Source organism: Anolis sagrei, chromosome 2 (genome assembly GCF_037176765.1).
Source record: "Anolis sagrei isolate rAnoSag1 chromosome 2, rAnoSag1.mat, whole genome shotgun sequence".
In the NCBI taxonomy this organism is placed as follows: domain Eukaryota; kingdom Metazoa; phylum Chordata; class Lepidosauria; order Squamata; family Dactyloidae; genus Anolis; species Anolis sagrei.
In genome coordinates, this window is record NC_090022.1 from 231,052,946 (window position 1) to 231,071,923 (window position 18,978).

At 38.1% G+C, this 18,978-nt stretch overlaps 1 protein-coding gene across 3 annotated transcripts in view; it reads left to right on the forward strand.

Annotated features, from left to right (window-relative positions):
- Positions 1–18,978, forward strand: part of ERCC6L2 (ERCC excision repair 6 like 2) — a 74,761-nt gene that overhangs the window by 30,041 nt on the left and 25,742 nt on the right. For all 3 annotated transcript variants that reach the window (XM_060762064.2, XM_060762065.2, XM_060762066.2), the window contains exons 10-12: positions 2,384–2,503; positions 14,514–14,585; positions 16,473–16,618. In XM_060762064.2, coding sequence (XP_060618047.2) covers positions 2,384–2,503; positions 14,514–14,585; positions 16,473–16,618 — 338 coding nt within the window. The remainder of the gene's footprint in view (positions 1–2,383; positions 2,504–14,513; positions 14,586–16,472; positions 16,619–18,978) is intronic.

Consider the following 18,978-nt stretch of genomic DNA (forward strand, 5'->3'; position numbering starts at 1 on the left):
GTCTGTATATTTATGGGATACTTTTCAAAACCATCACATAACATATTAAAGTTTAATAAATATTCAGATCCTACAAACAATACAAAATTTGTATATCATTTAAAATGACAAATAAATTCTAACAAATAAGATACAAAAAACAGATGAATTTATAGCTAAAGGCATGGTGCATTAAAATGAATCAAATACAAATTAGAATAAGTAAGCCTTAAAATTCCCCTAAAGGTCAGCATGTAAGGTCATGTACTGTTCCTAAAGGGTGGTATTCCAAACATGTGATTTAAAGAGGACTTAAGTTTCAAAGAAGATAGCTTAAGTTCATTGCGCATAACGGTCATTTTTGGCCTTGAACTAACAGCTCTAGAAAAGACATGTCTGTACTTCTCTCATTCTTTCACCTTTCTTTTTTTTATTTTTGAACACATAGAAACACACACAGACAGAGACAACAATTTAGAAGCAGTAAAATAACACAGACCCAGGAATTGATTTTATCGGCTTCTTGTAAGACCATGCATTCTGGTATGCAAACTCATAAAAAGTCCCACCATATACCTGCAGAACTGAAGAGAGTTTATTTTAAGAAGGACATTTTAGAACTATTTTTTTAACAAATTAGAAACAGGTTGATCTTTTGTCCATGGTATGAGAAGATATAATTAGTATATAGCTTTAATTGGGAGATGCTAAATGTGAGGAAGTCGTTATTAAACTGCTGCCACCAATTGTAAAGAAGACTATTAATGCCACCGAATACCACCAAATGTGAAGGCGCGCGTGGTAAAACACCCACTGCCACCTAATCTATGAGGGAAGCTGGGCAACGATCAATATCAGCCTAGGAACTACTTTACAAAGGAACTGTTAATTACAGAAGGCTTTGTTTCAGTGATAGCGTAGCGTTTACTTTCCTGGCCTGACTTTACTATTCCAGGCTGTTCAGCTTATAAGGAACTGTATCAGGCAAGGCTTGAGGAAAAAGTAACAAGTTTATTTTAACAGGAGTATAACAATGTATAACTGTTCTTCAAAAGAGGTACAAATCTTGATGGATACATTGGAAATGTTTCATGAGTAAACTCAGGCAAACACTTCATAAGGTTTCACAGCTGGCACAACTGGCTTAAACCCAGCCAAACCTTGATTCTTAATTCAGAATCAACAACCCCCTGTACCGGGTCCTTCTCTGCAACCACTTTGGTCACCAATTGATTCCCTGAATCTCCAAGAGATTCAGTTTTTCCCTATAGCACACTGGCTACAGACACATTCCCTGAATCTCCACCAAAAGATTCAGTGTCCTCTCAGTAGCTCTCCGGCCACTGACTGACTTTTTAAAACACAGATGCCTCCTGAAGAGGCGGTTGGCTCCGCCCCTGTTGCTATGGCAACTCAGCTAACATCAAGCCACTCTCTCTCCAACAAAACATAATCTTACATACTTACCATCCCTAAACCACTGTCCAAACTATTCCAGCTTTCATGTCATAAGGGGATTTTCGCACAAGTCATAGAATCAAAGAGTTGCAAGAGATCTCATGGGCCATCCAGTCCAGTCCCCTGCCATGAAGCATCAAAGCATCCCTGAGAGATGACCATCCAGCCTCTGCTTGAAAGCCTCCAAAGAAGGCTTCCACCACACTTTGGGGCAGAGAGTTCCACTGCTGAACAGCTCTCACAGCCAGGAAGTTCTCCCTGGTGTTCTTTTTCCACTCCCAGCAAGCTAAACAACCTTTCCCATTTCTCCAGATACCACTACTTGTCCCTTATCTTTCCCCTTTGGCTGCCAATTTAGAGGGGGCTCTACTCAGCTGTGACTCATTGCAGTGAAATGAATGTCTTCATTCCTGCATTTCTAGTTGAGAGAGGGTGGTTTGAGTATTGATACTACAGCACATAGTATTAGGTACTCAGATTTTGACTGACAGCATTGTTTCCTAGCCATTAAGATGGCTCACTAATTTGTGTGAAGCATGGTGTGTGTATGTATTGGAAACCTCAAAGAACCATATGAGATTCATGGTATAGTAAGTCAAGAGCTAGAATTTGAACTGGTGGGACCTGACTTCAAATCTCTATTCATGGCATAAATGTAACCAAGCCACAAACTCAGCCTATTTGATCTCCTATGGAATTTGTTGTTTGTGTGTGTATGTGTGTGTGTGTGTGGAGGTGGGGGGAGAGGGATCAAAGAAAAAGCACTTATAGTTCACCTTGAATTCCTTGGGAAGAAACAAGATCCCTATAAAATACATGTTTATAAAAAGTTTTGGCTTTTTATTTTCTAAAATATTATTTGAGACCTTTTCATTCCAGTGTTAATTACAGTTATGCCAATGTGTCCTATTTCAATAATTTTTGCATTGTGTACATTTTGTTATAGGAAGCTCACATCAGAAGAGTTTGTGAAGAAGTATTTTCCAAATTTCCTGATTTTGTGCAACTTAGCAAAGATGCAGCATTTGAAACTATTTCTGATCCAAAGTACAGTGGGAAAATGAAGGTAATTTAATGAAGGGAGGTGGCATGTGTTTTGTGGGGTATATAGCAACTGGAATGACTTTTGCTTAACAGATTACACTTTCTTTTGACATACTTTTATTATGCAGTTCTAAGACATCATCTATGCTTAGCAATGAATTCTTCTGGCAGATGTTTTCAGCAATTTTATTATTTTTAGTATGGATAATACAGAGAGCAACCTAATTCTTGCTGTTGTCAAATGGATATTACATTTTCTTTTGACTTCCTTTTCAATTGTTTTTTGCAAGGGCTCTGTGATTGTGAATTACGTTATGATGGAACTGTTATGTACTGTTATGCCATTTACTTGCATGGGAGCTTCAGTGTGCAGGTTGGATTGCTTATGGGGCTTTGGTTCAAGGTGAATTGGAGTTCTGGAAAAGTTACCTTTTGGATTACAACTCTCAGAATCCCTATTGTTGTCTGCAATATCCTGGGAATTATAATCCAAAGAAAGCTAATGTTTCCAGACTCAAATACCATATTGTGATGGCCTATGGCAATGGTTCTCAACCTGTGGGTCCCCAGGTGTATGGGCCTACAACTCCCAGAAATCCCAATCAGTTTACCAGCTGTTAGGATTTCTGGGAGTTGAAGGCCAAAACATCTGGGGACCTACAGGTTGAAGACCACTGGCCTACGGAGACCCATCCTACTACATGGTTCTTTCTCTTTCATTCCAGCTATCACTCCTTCTAGTAAGTTAGTTGAACAAAATGGATTAGAACACATAAAGAGGAATGCCCAGGGAGAAAAGAAACAAAGTGCATAAACCTCTTTTTGTGTCTAATAGGGTTTTTGGTTTCACAAAGCTATAGGAACAGCTTTATCTCTTTCATTGGCATTAGGAGTTTGGAGAGCTTCTTTAAGACTGAGCGTAGTTTGGGGTAGGCAGGTGGGAACAAAGAGAAGAGATAAAAGTACAACTGGGTGAGCCAAGAAAATGTAGGTGAAGCCCTTGTATCCTTGTGGAGAGAAAAACTGGGGTATACTTAAACATAACAACAACAACAACAACAACAATAATCTAGCACCGATAACCAGGTGTATGAATATTGCCAAGGCAACTCATTTTAGTGCCTTCTCCTTGAAAGAAAGTACCCTGCCTATTTTTTCCGCTACTTGTGTCTCCAATGCAAATTCCTGTGTTTTCATAAATGCTATAGTATTTTAGATATACAATAGAATCCCACTTATCCAACATAAACGGGCCGGCAAAACGTTGGATAAGTGAAAATCTTGGAAAATAAGGAGGGATTAAGGAAAAGCCTATTAAACATCAAATTACATTATGATTTTACAAATTAAGCACCAAAATATCATGTTTTACAACAAATTGACAGAAAAAGCAGTTCATTACATGGTAACATTATGTAGTAATTACTGTATTTACAAATTTAACACCAAAACTTCACTGTATTGAAACGACTGTGGATCCGGGTGGGAGGCGTTGGATAATACAGAACGCTGGGTGAGTGAAGGTTGAATAAGCAAGATTCTACTGTACTTTAAAAATGAATCTAGTAAGACACCAGTGCAAAAAGAGACTTTAATTCAATGCTGTTGCCCTCAGGAGATTTGTTTTAATTTCAGCTAGTCTGCCAAAGCTTCAGCTAAGAGAAGGTTATGAAAATATTACAGAGGCAGCTTTTCAAACTGTATTTTACTTCAAAGTTCAAATATTTAATGTTGGTTTGTTTTACTTCTGTGCATAACTTACATCAGTAATCCATTATAGTTCTGAAACTGACCAAGACTGAAACGGCTGTGTGAATTGCCATGGCAGTAGCATGTTTATTTTGCATGTGCTACTGCAGTTTCAACATTATATAATGTTTATAATGCCCGTTTCTTTATCTCAATGTAAAATAGCATAGGATTAGTTCTACATGGAATGATTCCGTATCACTTGATGAATATGTGATTTTTCAGTAATGTGAAAGGTTGCAATCGTACTTCTTTCACTATGTCAATATTCTTGTTTTATTCTAATCATTGTCAGTTTTTCCCCACAATATTTTTTATTGTTTTAGCATTACAACATCTTGCTTACACTTAGTTTCCATTGGTGCTCATCGTTATACACACCTCATTTTCATGTAACATTTATTTTGTCTGCACCTTCTTTTTTAAATACATCCTTCTCTTCGATGACATTTTTTATTGTGAACATCCATCATCCCCACCCCCATCATCCTTCCCTCTGACCATATATATACCCTATATTTTTTATCTTAGTCAATTAAGAAAGTATATACCAGTTTCAGTTATATGTATACAATTTCCTCCCAATTACTTGTAATTATGCTCCTGCAATTACATTTTAATGTCAGAAAAGACATGGTTTGGAATAGGGAAAATTTTGTACATGTCATGGACAAGTTGACATAAGGCTTTGTATAGAGACTGGAATGGCAACAGTTAGCATTATTTGCATAAAAGTATTAGATTGCAGATTGTCTAACAGACATCTATTCTTAACCAAGATGATGTTTGTATGTAATGTTCTAGACATGTGTAATGTGTAAGCAAATCAGAGATAATTAAAGGTAAAGGTTTCCCCTGACATTAAGTCTAGTCATGTCCAACTCTGGGTGGTGGTGCTCATCTCCATTCCTAAGCCGAAGAGCCGGCATTGTCTGTAGACACCTTCAAGGTCACGTGGACGGCATGACTGCATTGCGTGCCGTTACCAGAGATAAGAGATAGTAAAATGGTTTGTCATTCATGTATTCCATCCTCTTGTATTTACATGTTCTTTGTTTGTAATCTTGTTGAGATATGACTCTGATAGCATGCCATTGACCATAAACATTTTACTGTATTCATTACATATAGTATTTTCTACTGAGGTAAATCTTCACTTTTTCTCTTGTACAAGTGTAAAAAACAAAATCTCAAAAATCCCAGGATATGGTTATGGGGATGGCAAAATCAGGCCATTGCTCCACCCGCCCCCAATCCAATTAATCCCTATTAAATTTTCTTTCTGTTTTCACAGTCCTAGCATTACTTTAATATAAAAATTTAAGTTGAAATTTTAGAAATACAATTTAGGCATCCAAAAAAGGGGCCGATCAAGTGGCCAAAGAAATAAAAACAAAGCAAATGGAAGAGTTCTAGTTGTGAATAATTTAAAGTGTCTCACTCTGCATTGCTCAAGATAAGGGAACTGCAGGAAAGTTTCAAGGGGAAAGCATTTTTATTTGGAGGAGCAGTACCCTTATACCGTACTTTCCCAGCCATCTTCACACCTGGAAAAAAGTGTTCTAGAAGATGCTATATATTACACCACTGTTTTCGTCTGGCACATTTTGTTGCCATCTCGTTTAAATTGAGCCTTTTTGTACTTTTAGTTGCCTTTCCTAAATGGGCAGTTTCCAGAGGTCTTCTGCTACAAAACTCATACTTGATTTTCTGGTTAGATTTGTAGTCCAACACATCAAGGATGTTAAATGTCAGTTATGTTTTATCATTCATCTACATCTCTCTCCTTTCCTTCTCTACTCAATGAAACACTGTAGATTGCCTGGATTACACGATGTTAATAAGAAATTCAAAGTCTCTAATTCTAACTAGAGTATACCTACCAAATTGAATGGCATTTGATCATACAAGTGCAATTAATTTGATCGATCCACTCTAGTCATGTCTAGAAATTAGATCCAGCTGAAATTAGATCCAGTTTGAAATAGGGAACACTGTTTTGATGCAATACTGAACTCCTTATTACTCTGCTAGCTTTTAAATGTGATGGACTTCGGGTTTTGTGGGAAAACATTAAAATGTCACTGGCTTTACCAATAGTTGAAAGTGGTTGTTGGCCAAATAAAAGCATCATCATATGATTCTTCTGCACGAGGCTGCTGAATCCCATAAAGTTTAAGAGTCATACTGGCAAATGTTTTTGTGGGGAATTCCTGTTGAAAAATGTGTTTCCCCACCTTGGGCAAAGTAGGTTTTGTTGAGAGTGTGGTTGGATTGTTTTATCTGGCCTCTAGATTAGTGGTGACAGACCATTCGAAGCCAAGAGAAAGAAACGCAGCTCAGCCTCAACATTTTGGTTATTTTTTTACATAGAGGGAAGTAATTAATACTTAATGATTATTAAGTAAATATTTCTTTTAAAGTTGTTTTGAATTATTCTGGGAGAAATACTTTTACAGAGCAGCACCTATTTTTGCCTAGTCTTTGATATACCATCCATGAGGAAATATAAATCAGCTCATTTATATTATAACTTGGAAGCAGCAACTGCTGATCTAGCAAATGCAAGAAAAAAGTGTCAGTCGACAGTCAGATGGATCTCTGTAATAACAGAGATGAACCAATGCAAACTCAAAAGCTTCTCATTAAGTACATGTTTTAGAGGATCTGATTCATGGGCCAAAGGACCTGGCAGCAAATTTCAGCATTTGCAAGTGATTTAGGTGTGTGTGTGTGTATGTGTGTGTATTTTGCTTGTTTTCAGGCAAGGAATTTCCCCAGATTAATTCACAGCTCTGAGGGCTTTAGAGGCCTTCAGTGGTTGCATGTTTTCTATGGTACGTAGTTTGTCCAGCTCTGTTTTAAAGGGAACTAATCCAGTGGATATTGAGTCCAGAAGAATTAACATGCTTCCTCCATCCTCTGTTGATCTCTTGTTACATTCCACCATCCCAACCCTCTGGTTTTTCCAAATCATGTTATAATGGGCCATGACACATCATGGGATATACATCTGCCATCTTGGCTCCCTATATTGGGAGAAAGGTGGAATAAAATTTAAAATATATATTTAAAAATACTCTGTCTTCTCACTCTTGTAGCTGTTTGTGTCAATCCCTGTAGTGTAAGTCTCCCACTGTTTACCTGGACCTGTTTACTTAGGAGTTCCCTGGTCTAAATATGTTGGCATAGTGGCAGTGTTCCTGATCTGGAGGACATTTGGATTTGACATCACTCAAGGCAATTTACAAATTGAGACTAAAAGATCATAGTTACAGTATACCAAAAACCAAAACATTAAAATGGAATCAAATTATTAACAGCACTAAAATCGGTTTCAAGGATACAGTTAAAATGTTTGAAAGCAGATTTAAACAGCAAACTCTTAGAAGCTCTTTCTTTACAACCTTTTTGTGTTTAAAAGCTTACTTCAGTAAAACAAAATCATTGCTAGCCACCAGAAGGACTGAAAGGAGGGGCTGTAATGGTTTCCTATGAAGTGTGTTCCAACCATAGGGCAGCCATTGAGACAATCTAATCCTGACTCTGTTGCATAATTGAAAGAATATATAATAATAAAACTTTATTTATATACCGCTCTATCTCCCTGAGGGGGACTCAGGGCAGTTTCCAAGTAACATCACCAAAACATACAGAGTAAAGAAGCATGACATAAAATTAGCAAAACAACATAAGCATAAAATTATCACAATAACACATATATATTAAAAAATAATCCTACCTATTTAGAGCAATTAAAAGGCCAGGCCGAGGCTAGTGCAAACTCAAGATATGAGGGGACCAGGAATTAAGTACAGTACTGTAACAGACTAACAACAATAGCAGGTACGGGTCTGTGGCTGCTCATTTCTAGGGCCTATTAGAGAAATGCCCGGGGTAATAGATAGGCAGTATAAGGCCATATTCAACAATGTTTGGGGCTGAGCTAGAACTGGTCATTCTCAAAGGCTTGTTGAAACCACTAGGTTTTCAAGCTCTTACGAAAGGAGAGCCATTTGGGACTTTCGGTATGCTCATAGAGGGAGAAACAGTCTATCATATAGCTTGGACCTGACCTGGGCTTCAGAGGTCATAACGAGGATGTTGAATTGTGCCTAAAACAGACTGACAGCCAATGGAGCTGTACCACCAAGGGGACTCCTGTACTCCTGGTAATTAGCACCAGTCATCAGTCCTGCTCAGACTCTGCACCAGCTGAAGCTTCTGAAAAGTTTTCAAAGGCAGCACCACAGAAAACATGTTACAATAGTCTGAACAGGATACAATTAAAGGAAGTGCCACTGTAGCCAGATCAGTCTCTAGGACCAGGCTCAATTGGTGCACTGTTTTGGAAGAGCCCTCCTGACCACTGCAGAAACCTCAGTGTCCAGTTTCAAGGCTGGAACTTGCTTTGACTGGACTGAAAGTTGGTTAATTGATTAATTTATATTAATTTGTTGATACAATGAGCCAAGTAATGGAAAATCAGGAACTATTTCAATATCCATTGGTTACTTTAAAGTTATGTCCTACATCTGTAGCCACTATTTTTGTTTTCTTAACATTCCGCTGTAAAACTTCCTTTGTATTTTCATATTTGACTTTATTCAATAAACATTTCAAGTCTCTACTATTTCCTGGTAGTAGTTTGGTGTCATCTGCATATCTTAAATGGTTGAAGTTCTTTCCTCCAATTTTCACCCCTGCTTCCTCGGGATATCCTGCTTTGTCCATTGTACAATATTATCATTATTATTGCAATTTAAACAGACTGATAAAATGCAGCCTTGGCTTGCCAACTGGAAACTGTTGCGTTTCTCTCTTATCTGTCCTGATGGTAGCCTCTTGTCCTGAACGTAGGTTATACATCAGATAATCAAATCTTGTGACACACAGTTTCTTATAGTTTTTCGTGATTTGCACAATCAAAACCTTTCCCAGAATTTAAAAAATACAGACAAATTTTCAGCAGTATATTCAAATAGGAGAATAGTGTCTGTGTTATGTCTATTGTTCATTGTTTCACTCTTTAAAAGGATCCAAGTGGTTGAAATGTCTCAAGGTGACCTCTTTTCAAAGAGGAAAGAACAACGATGAGTATGGAGAGGAGAGGGTTATACAAGTACAGAATGCTATTATAATTCAGTAGGTATAAAATAATAGCAGACAATGGAAGTGCGGAGTGGAAAACAAGAGGAGGTGTATAAGATGGATCCAGTGGGAATGGAATGGAATGGCTTTCATGCTAATGAGGGGCCATTCCTCATCCCAACATTTGGGATACACTTACTCTTTAATCATTTCTGTTTGTGTACATCAACCAGACTAAAAACGCCTAGAGGCAGTAATGTGTTAACAAGCTGTAGGAGAAAAGAACTACATTTTAAAAAAATGTTTATCTTGCTCTATTGCGTAATCAACATCAATGCTATTACAGGAAAACCATGTAAAGTCTCAGCACACAGATAGTATATTTACTTTGTGTGTAAATATTGCACACTATTTTAGGTAAGTAGAGCTTTATGAAGATGTCTTTGAAATAGCAAAGGACCTGTCTAAAAATACACTGTTATGAGCTTCTGAAAACTAGCCATTAATAAGGATGTGTGTGTGTGTGTGTGTGTCATCAAGTCACCTGTCAAACTGTGCCCATCCCATGAATTTCATAGAATATTCTTAGGCAAGGAATATTCAGAGGTGTTTTTTCTGGTTTCCTTCCTCTGAAATATAGCCTAAAGCACCTGGGAGTCATTGGTGGTCTCCCACCCAGATATTAATTACAGCTGGTTCTGCTTAGCTTCCAAAATGTGACTTTAGGGGACACATATCAAATGTAAGTGCTGCGGGCTGAATTTCGCCCTTCAGGTCATTTTATTTTTGAAAATGGCATTTATAATCTTTTGGAAAAACGCCTTTTGGAGCTCATAACTTTTTAAAGAAAAGCATGACCTTTCAGAGAAGAGCCAAAAGTCCTTTAGAGTAGAATCTTCTCTTGTGGTATACAACCAGATATAATTATGCAAGGCAGTAGTTTCAGTTGTTAGACTGAGTAACCTGTTATCTGTGATCTGTTAGGAAAACAGAGATTTGCCAGTGCATAAAAACAGAAGAGATTTAGAAGTGTTTTTCAGTGCCCCAAAATATATATACTTTCCCATAAAACAAGCTTTTTTATATAATGCACTCAAGAGACAAAAATGAAGTAGAGTGTATAAAAACAGTAGAGCTTTAGAAGCGTTTTTCAGTGCCCAAATATATATATTTTCCCGTATAACAATTTGTTTTATATCATGCACTCAAGAGACAAAAATGAAGTAGAGTTTGATAAAAAAATAACATGTGGTTTACTTGCAACCTTAATGTGTTCAGCATACACAGGTACAAAACTTATTAGTCCGGTTTCAGATATGTTTGAGATAATTCTCTGTGCCATCCGGCCACAACATCTCTCTAATAACAAAATAACTATCAACAGGTCACATACTCGAAAGGAAAGAAAGAGAGGGGGGGGGGAGAGCATGTAGTCTGCAGGCCCTTTTATAACTTCTCAGGACCCATAGAGTAAAGGAAGCTGCATACCAGACCATGCATACAGGAAACAGTAAGCAACAAGATAATAGATAAACATTACTAGAGAAGGCTTGAAGAAGGTTGTCATGTCCAGCATTTTATGTGCCCCTTTAAGCATTCAATGCCAGGGCAACATTGTTAAATGTATACAGTCTTAAAATTACAAATGGCCTTTTGAAGGCAACCATAAGGCAGATGTCGCCCTCAGTGGAAATGAATTTGACATCCCTAGAGGTAAAAGTAAAGGTTTTCCTTTGACATTAAGTCTAGTCGAGTCTGATTCTGGGTGGGGGGAGGTGCTTATCTCAATTTTTAAGCTGAAGAGCTGGCATTGTCTGTAGACACCTCCTAGGTCATGTGGCCGGTGTGACTTGATACCCTTGTTTTAGTGTATTTACTTCCATATTAAGTTCAACAAGGTATTTCATACTGAAAATATGGAGCCTTGATGTTTTCTGTCCCTGATGAGCATTAGACACGAAAGCAGAATGTCGCATCCTATTGCATCAATTTTCTTACCTTTTGTCTTTAAAAAAAATAGTGGATCTGTTATGTGGATTGGTGTAGTTCTTTAGATTTGTTTTTAGAGTTTCTGCACTGCAGAATATAACTCGTGTTTTCATCCATTAAGGCAATCCATTTTTTACAGTTTCTAACTGAATGGCACACTGAACCTATAAAATATTTCTCATTTATGCCTCTTTAAATCTCCGTGCAATTGACTGATGATTCTTTAAAGAGTACTTTATTACCGACAGTCAGTATTTTACTTTCTATTGCATAACTAATCAGAAAAGTATTCTTCTTTTAGTAACGGTGCTCTCTTGAAACTCTCTTTAAAGGAAGATGTTAAGTATTATCATGGAATCAATAACATTGTTTAAATATTTATTGCCCAGTGGGACTAGACTACAGACATGGGGCAGAAAATTCCTCTTTTCCCATTCGTGCCTTGCTTCTGCACTGTGTTCTGGGATTACTGTTGCCAGATGTGGACATGGTTCTTTAGAAAATAACAGTATTACTATTATACGGAATGCCCTGGATTTTTTGCTTCTCCACCAGAAGAACTTTGCGTGTGGGCGGATTATTGGCATTTCAGAATCTATGCAAAGTCTGGGAAGTCAGATTCACTGTAAACACAGCAGTTGAGGACAGTAGGAGCAAGGAGGGGTGTTCAGCTGACTGATTATTTTGCGAAGTCTTGTTCCAAGAAATTCTGAATTTGAATTTAGTGCAGCACATTTAAAAGAGAGTAAGCTCTGTTCGGGGTGCATATAGGTGTTCTTTAAACTTATACATGTATTATTGTATCAGTTTTATATAAAAAAGAAATCCGATCATGGTCTATGACCACACTGGAAATATGTGAGATTGAGATAACATCACTCTTGGCAATTTCATGCATTTAATTTTATATTAACACTGTACTTCATTGATTCTAAGGCACTATTTATACTAATTTCAGTATCACCGAATGAATGAATGAGTGTGTGTGTGTGTGTGTGTGTGTGTGTGTATGAGAGACCTGCAATTCTAAGACCCTGTTTTTTGAGATGTTTATGTGGGGGGAAGTTTGTCTTGAAATCAATAGGGTATAGTATTAGTAAAGTGGTGTATTGCAACAAGGTGGACAAGGACCATAAACAGTTTTTTTCAGGTGGGAAGGCTCAATATTGTCAGGCAAGTTGTATTAATGTATTGTCAAAGGCTTTCATGGCCTGAATCACTGGGTTGTTGTAGGTTTTTCGGGCTGTATGGCCATGTTCTAGAAGCATTCTCTCCTGATGTTTTGCCTGCATCTGTGGCAGGCATCCTCAGAGGTTGTGAGGTCCTAGTTTCCAACAGACCTCACAACCTCTGAGGATGCCTGCCACAGATGCAGGCGAAACCTCAGGAGAGAATGCATCTAGAACATGGCCATATAGCCCGAGAAACCTACAACAACCCAAGTTGTATTAATGTTGCCAGCTTGCTGGGGAGAGCAAAATATTTTCCCAGTCCATTAGAAATGCCTTCGGTGTGCTCATTGTAGCTTACTCCCAAATTAAGTGTTCATAGGATGGGTTGCTAGCAACCGTTACTATTTCGGAGTAATCTAAACTAGGGCTTCTTCAATGCTTTCCACTCACTATCCCTTTTTAGCTGATCAATAGTTATGTATTTTTAAACAGCTGAATTTCATGTTTATGAAGTACAGCTCAGGCATTTTCTGCAGAATCCACTGTAAACACTGCACATTGTTGCTAACAGATTCATGTAAATGTCTAGGGGGCATTCAGAAGCCTTTTTGCTGCATCCAAATTTTTTGTGACCCCCATATTGAGCTAAGGGTATCCTATTTAGGGTTGGAATCAACAGTTTAAGAAGCAATGGTCTAAACAACAACTGCTATCTTATTTAGTATAATTGTGATTGCTAATGCTCGGTGAAGCTGAACTATGCAGGAGTCTTGGTGGTCCTGTTTTTTGGATCATTCCAGGGGAGCTCAGGCCTCAGCCTAGTCTTAATCAGGCTTGAGCTCTGTTCCCCAGTCTATTATGGTATGGGGGGGCGGGGGTGGTCAAGCCCCTCTGTCCCTCCTTTGCCAAAGTCCAACAGATTAAGACTTCAGGTTGGAGAGTCGCATTTGTCACAGTGGTGTACCTCAACGACTTAAATCAAGACATAGTTTTCTTAGATCTACAGAGACACTCGCTGGAACACCCCAGCAAGTGAGAGTCCAAAAGTGGCAGGCCCAAACCCAGCACCTCAATTCATGGGTGATACCAGATGAGAGACTCCCCCTGGGCACTCAGAAGACTGGGCGACTTGGAAGGCGCTGAACAGATTGCGCTCTGGCACCACGAGATGCAGAGCCAATCTTAAGAAATGGGGCTACAGGGTGGAATCCTCGGCATGCGAGTGCGGAGAAGAACAAACCACTGACCACCTGCTGCAATGCACCCTGAGCCCTGCCACATGCACGATGGAGGACCTTCTTGCAGCAACCCCAGAGGCACTCCAAGTGGCCAGATACTGGTCAAAGGACATTTAACCAAATACCAAATTTACAAAATCTGTGTGGTTTTTTTTTCTTTCTTTTTTTCTTTTTCTTTTTAATCTCTGTGTTTGTTTTGCTCTGTTAGAATTGTAATACAATGGTTGCTGATGACACGATAAATAAATACCTCTCTGTACAGCACTGCTGTAGTTGCCAAAATTTGACAAATGAAGAATGTCAGGAATGCAAGAGAATCCCACTGTATTCGTCCCTACCATGAAACCCGCTTTTATTGTGCTTCTGTATGTTCCAGGCTTCTTTTATGACTTCTTGGAGTTCTATGAAAAACTTTTTATAGTGTAATATTTGCTGTGGGATCCACAAGATTAATACAGCTTCTGAAGCAACAGCAGCAGGTTTGGCAGTGGTGGCATCTAAGGGTTGTAAAATAGAGATCCAAGGGCCAAATGTACGTTGTATGTTGCAAAGGATTTTCATGTAGTGGAGTGAAAAAAATAAAATAAAAATTTGTTTTACCTGTTGGTTTACAGATACAGGTACTTTCTTCACAGTTTTAAAGGCATCACATACATTTTCTTTTTCTTGGTGAAACTGAGGAATAGATTATATTTATTTGCCAATTTGTGTTAAAACCTTGGAATAGAATATTTGTGAAGGTATGTTTCGGCTGAGGTTTACTTTATGCCCTTCTCTCATTTTATATTTCTAGGTCCTTCAGAAGCTTTTAAATCACTTCAGAAAAAACAAGAATAAGGTGCTTCTTTTTTCCTTTTCAACCAAGGTGAGCTATGTATTATTTTTGTATGAATGACTTAACTAATGAATCGTGAAGAATTAGTCTGAAATATCTATAGAAAGTATCCACTTTTATTTTTCCACTTGTAGTGGTCATGCAAAATGTGGTGATAACAAGGCAACTTCCGATGTGAAGCTGTACATTTTTCTTACAAGAAAAATAGCTCTGTAGAAAAATGTTGAAAATTAAATGTCTATTTATATAAATAAAATGTAATGCTTGTTTGTGGGATTACCATAACTCAAAAACCACTGGACAAATTGACACAAAATTTGGACACTACACCCATTACAGACCAACGAGTGACCATCACTCATAAAGCCCTCCCAAAAAACAGCAGAAAGAACTTAAAAACCCCCAAAAGCTAAATGATGATACAGCATGTGTGAAAATGACAGCTCCTAGCATCCCCTAGACCAGGCCGTTTAGGGGAGGTGGGTGCTCCAAATGCACTGTTTCCAAGCTGCAAGCTTGCTTATCCTTGGATTTCTTTGAGAGCATCTCAATCCATACATATTTCCTATTTCCTATTCCTGGACTGCAACTCCCAGCAATTCTCCAGATAGATAAGATATATAGATTAGATATAGATAGTAGATAGATAGATCAGTCAGGAGGACTGCTGGGAATTACAGTCCAAGAATAGTTCTCTACCTACCAAGAATAGGTAGAGAAGGAAGAAAGGAGAGAAAGAAAAAGGGAGGGAGGGAGGGAAGGAAGGAAGGAAGGAAGGAAGGAAGGAGAGAAAGAAAGAAGGAGAGAAAGAAAGAGGGTGGGAAAGTTGGCCACAGCAACGTGTGGTAGGTACATCTAGTAATCTATTATTATGATAGCACCTTTGACTTTTTTGCTGCCTTCTCACATGTTACAATATTCCAGTGATCCAGATGTAAATTGCATGGCCCTTGTATCCATAGGGAATGCATTCCTGAGCTTACTGTAGAAACAGGAAAAAATGGGTTAAAAGTGAATCCTATTGAACCTTCTTCCTTAGGTTGCCATGTTTCATTTGGAGTACCTAGAAAATTTCCAGGGAAAATTCCTAGAGGGCTATTTGCTAGGTCCTTCAGGACAATTTCAGATAAGTTCCATTAAAAGCATACCATAGAATTGCTTGGAGGTCCTCATATTTTATTACATGTGGGTAGGTGAAGCCACAGGTACCAGTCGTGCAGTTATGCTGGTTGTACTGCTTACAATTGTTCTATACAGTTTCCGTGCTTTTCTGCATGGAAATAGTTTTCTTTATAGGAAAAAAGTTATTCATACAACAGCTCTTATAAATTTAAGATCTAAACTGTATACCTATTTCCTGGAATTTAACCTTGTTAATTGACTCGGGCTTATTTCTGGATAAGCATACATAGAATTATATTGGGACTAGGCCAAAATTTTGGGGCTGAAAGCTAATTGCATGTCTCAGAATAAACCCACTGAATTAGTTGTTCAGCACTTTTGTAAAATCCTGGTGATTCAGGTCTGCTGTAGTTGGGACTATTCCCTGAACTGAAGCCTCGTTTTTGTCATTCCCCCAACTGCTTTGTATGATGAACGCAACATATGTGACTGTACAGAGTCGTTTGGTTAATACTAAAATGAATATAAACATAATTTGGAATTGCTGCATCAAATTTACTGTTATTTCACAAGAAAAGCAGACAGTTTAAATTGTACTGTCATTGCAACAAAATTACAACCATTAGAAATGGTTCTGCTAGCCGATAAATATTTATGACTCCGTGACCTTGGGAAAATGGTTATGTTAGGGAGACTGTGGGCTCTTACAAACTTTTAAGACATTCCATCTCTTTAGTTTACTGTAGTTGTCTTTACATTGTACTAATTGCTTAGTCTCCCCATCTTTTTCACCAGTTGCTTGATGTTCTGGAACAATATTGCATGGCATCTGGGCTAGATTACCGAAGACTCGATGGAAATACAAAGGCAGAGGACAGGGTCAAGATAGTAAAAGAGTTCAACGGCATGGAAGAAGTTAACATTTGCCTTGTTTCTACAATGTAAGAAAATGCTGTGTCTGCTTTTGTCTAGGTAGTTAGAGGTTTATAGCAAATTTACTGCACTCCTGCTTGATTGATCCTGCATTTTGTCACTTCCTTGGGAAGAAGCAATAATATTACTGTCTGCTGTTATAAGAGTGGGAAGTAGACTGCATCCATCAAGGCTATTAGGGTAGAAACTAAAAATGAGTCATAACTTTTACTCATTTCCGTGTTTTTCAAGCTGGCGCTCTCTTTCCTAAAGATTGCTTGAGATCTGAAACTGCTGAGTGATAACACTGAAAAAATAAACATTTCGTTTCCATTTCAGAAGGAAGATGTGAATTTTGTGTGAATGGAAACAGTGATAGCATGTTAAAATAGAACTTTGCAAACTTACAATAGTTCAGGTTCTGAACACTTCTCTCAAAGCTTAACAATCATGTTACTTCAATTGTAAGATGCCATCAATTATAAGACACTTTAATTTCAGTACCACCACCAACAAAAATACATAAGATACACCTGCGATTCTAAGACACACCCCCTTTTAAGAGATGTTTATATAGGAAAAATGTGAATCTTAGAACTGAAGAAATACAGTATCCCATTTGGAAGATTTCTTCCCTGCTATTTAATTTTCTGACCCAAAATGCTGTGAAACAAGATCTTTCTGTTGAGCATCTTTGCTGCTAATATTATAGATTAACCTTTGAAGTAGGTGATTTTCCTGCCAATTTAGCATCAAAATTCAGCCAGCAAGAACTAAAATATGGTCCACAGCCTCACCGTTACTACACTGTTGCAGTGCCCCATGGACCACCCCCTTCCTCATGGCCATGTGCCCATGGGCGAGAACGCAAGAGAAACCCGTTAGAGACAGTTTCTTGGATCTTGAGCTCTGCTTCCCCCCGCCCCCATCTCAGCCTCCTCTCCTTCTTTTTTTTTTAAACAAAATCCACAGATAATAACAGCCGAACCAAAAAAAAATTTTTTTTTCTTGGTGCCTTTGTTTTTAGGCCTGTTCCTGGGGTTATTTGGGGTGCTGATGCATTGGATAGACCACATCAAATATGCGGGGACAAGAGAAGCCTCCCAGAAGGATGATAAAAACATCAAATCATCTGGGCATCCCCTGGGCAACGTCCTTTCAGACGGCCAATTTCTCTCACACCAGAAGCGACTTGCAGTTTCTCAAGTTGCTCCTGACATGACAAAAAAAATCAAATATGGTTTTATGTGGGCGAGCAGATGGCGACTATTGGATGGCATATGTTCTGTATCAGAAACTAGAGCTGATGTGGTCTATCCAATGCACTTTTCTGAATTAGCACCCCAAATAACCAAACCAAATCTAAAGTTGACCAAAAACTGATTCGTAACCCTTTTGGTACTGATGTTGGAGAGTGGACCCTGGTCAAAATGGTCCCTGCTTAAAAAAATTGTTGGGAACCACTGAACTAAGGGGGCCCCATTTAGAGTCTGGACTCACCATTTGAGATGCAGTGGTTTATAGCACCTGATGTTAATTGGTAGTCTCCCACCTCAGTAGCAATCATCAGGGCTGATCCTGCTCATCTGCCAAGATCAGAGAGAATCAAATGTCTCTATTTTTTTAACTGCAATCGATCTGATTTTTTTTAAAAAATGCAAATAAAATTGGAGAAACTATCTTTAGCTAGTAGAATGGTCATTTCCTGTCCTCTGAAACCTAATAAGGTTTCTCACTTAAAGGATTTGGTGCGTTGGGAGGTGGAATGTCAAAGAAAAAGAAGCACACTCATCCAATGAATTAAACTTCTAAGCTTAAAAGTTGTTACAAATGCTTTCAAATTAGTCTTCCAAGCCTACTTGGAAATTCAATCATTTTGAAACATTTGTAATAGTGTTAACATGAAAAAGAAATTGTCACAGAGCAAAAACACACTGATATATTCAATTTGACCTAGAAAATACCTGTAGGATAACTTACGAAAGGTTCAAATAATGGCATGGAGGATTTTAATGAAACCAAGTCATCACATTTTCTCAGTTAAATTGGCCAACGTGGATGAAGTTTAAGCCAATCCTTTTAAAAAGAGCATCTTCTAAAATGCTTATTTTGGATGATCTTCAGATAGCTTAAAAGTGGTGGAAAAGAAGTGTTATTTGGGAAGTCTAAGCTTGAAAATTTAGGAGAGTTTGGAAAGCTTTATGCCTTTTCAGGTTTTCTTGGAAACTCAAATAAGCATAAATCATGCCCTCCTTAAACTTGAAGCGTGGCATATTAGGTTAATTGAATGTGGCAAGTGGATTTTTCTGTAAATTGAGCACTGTAATTGATGTAAACCTTGTCTCCTTTTCTCAACCCTGTATAGTGTTGAAAATAACTTCAGTGCATC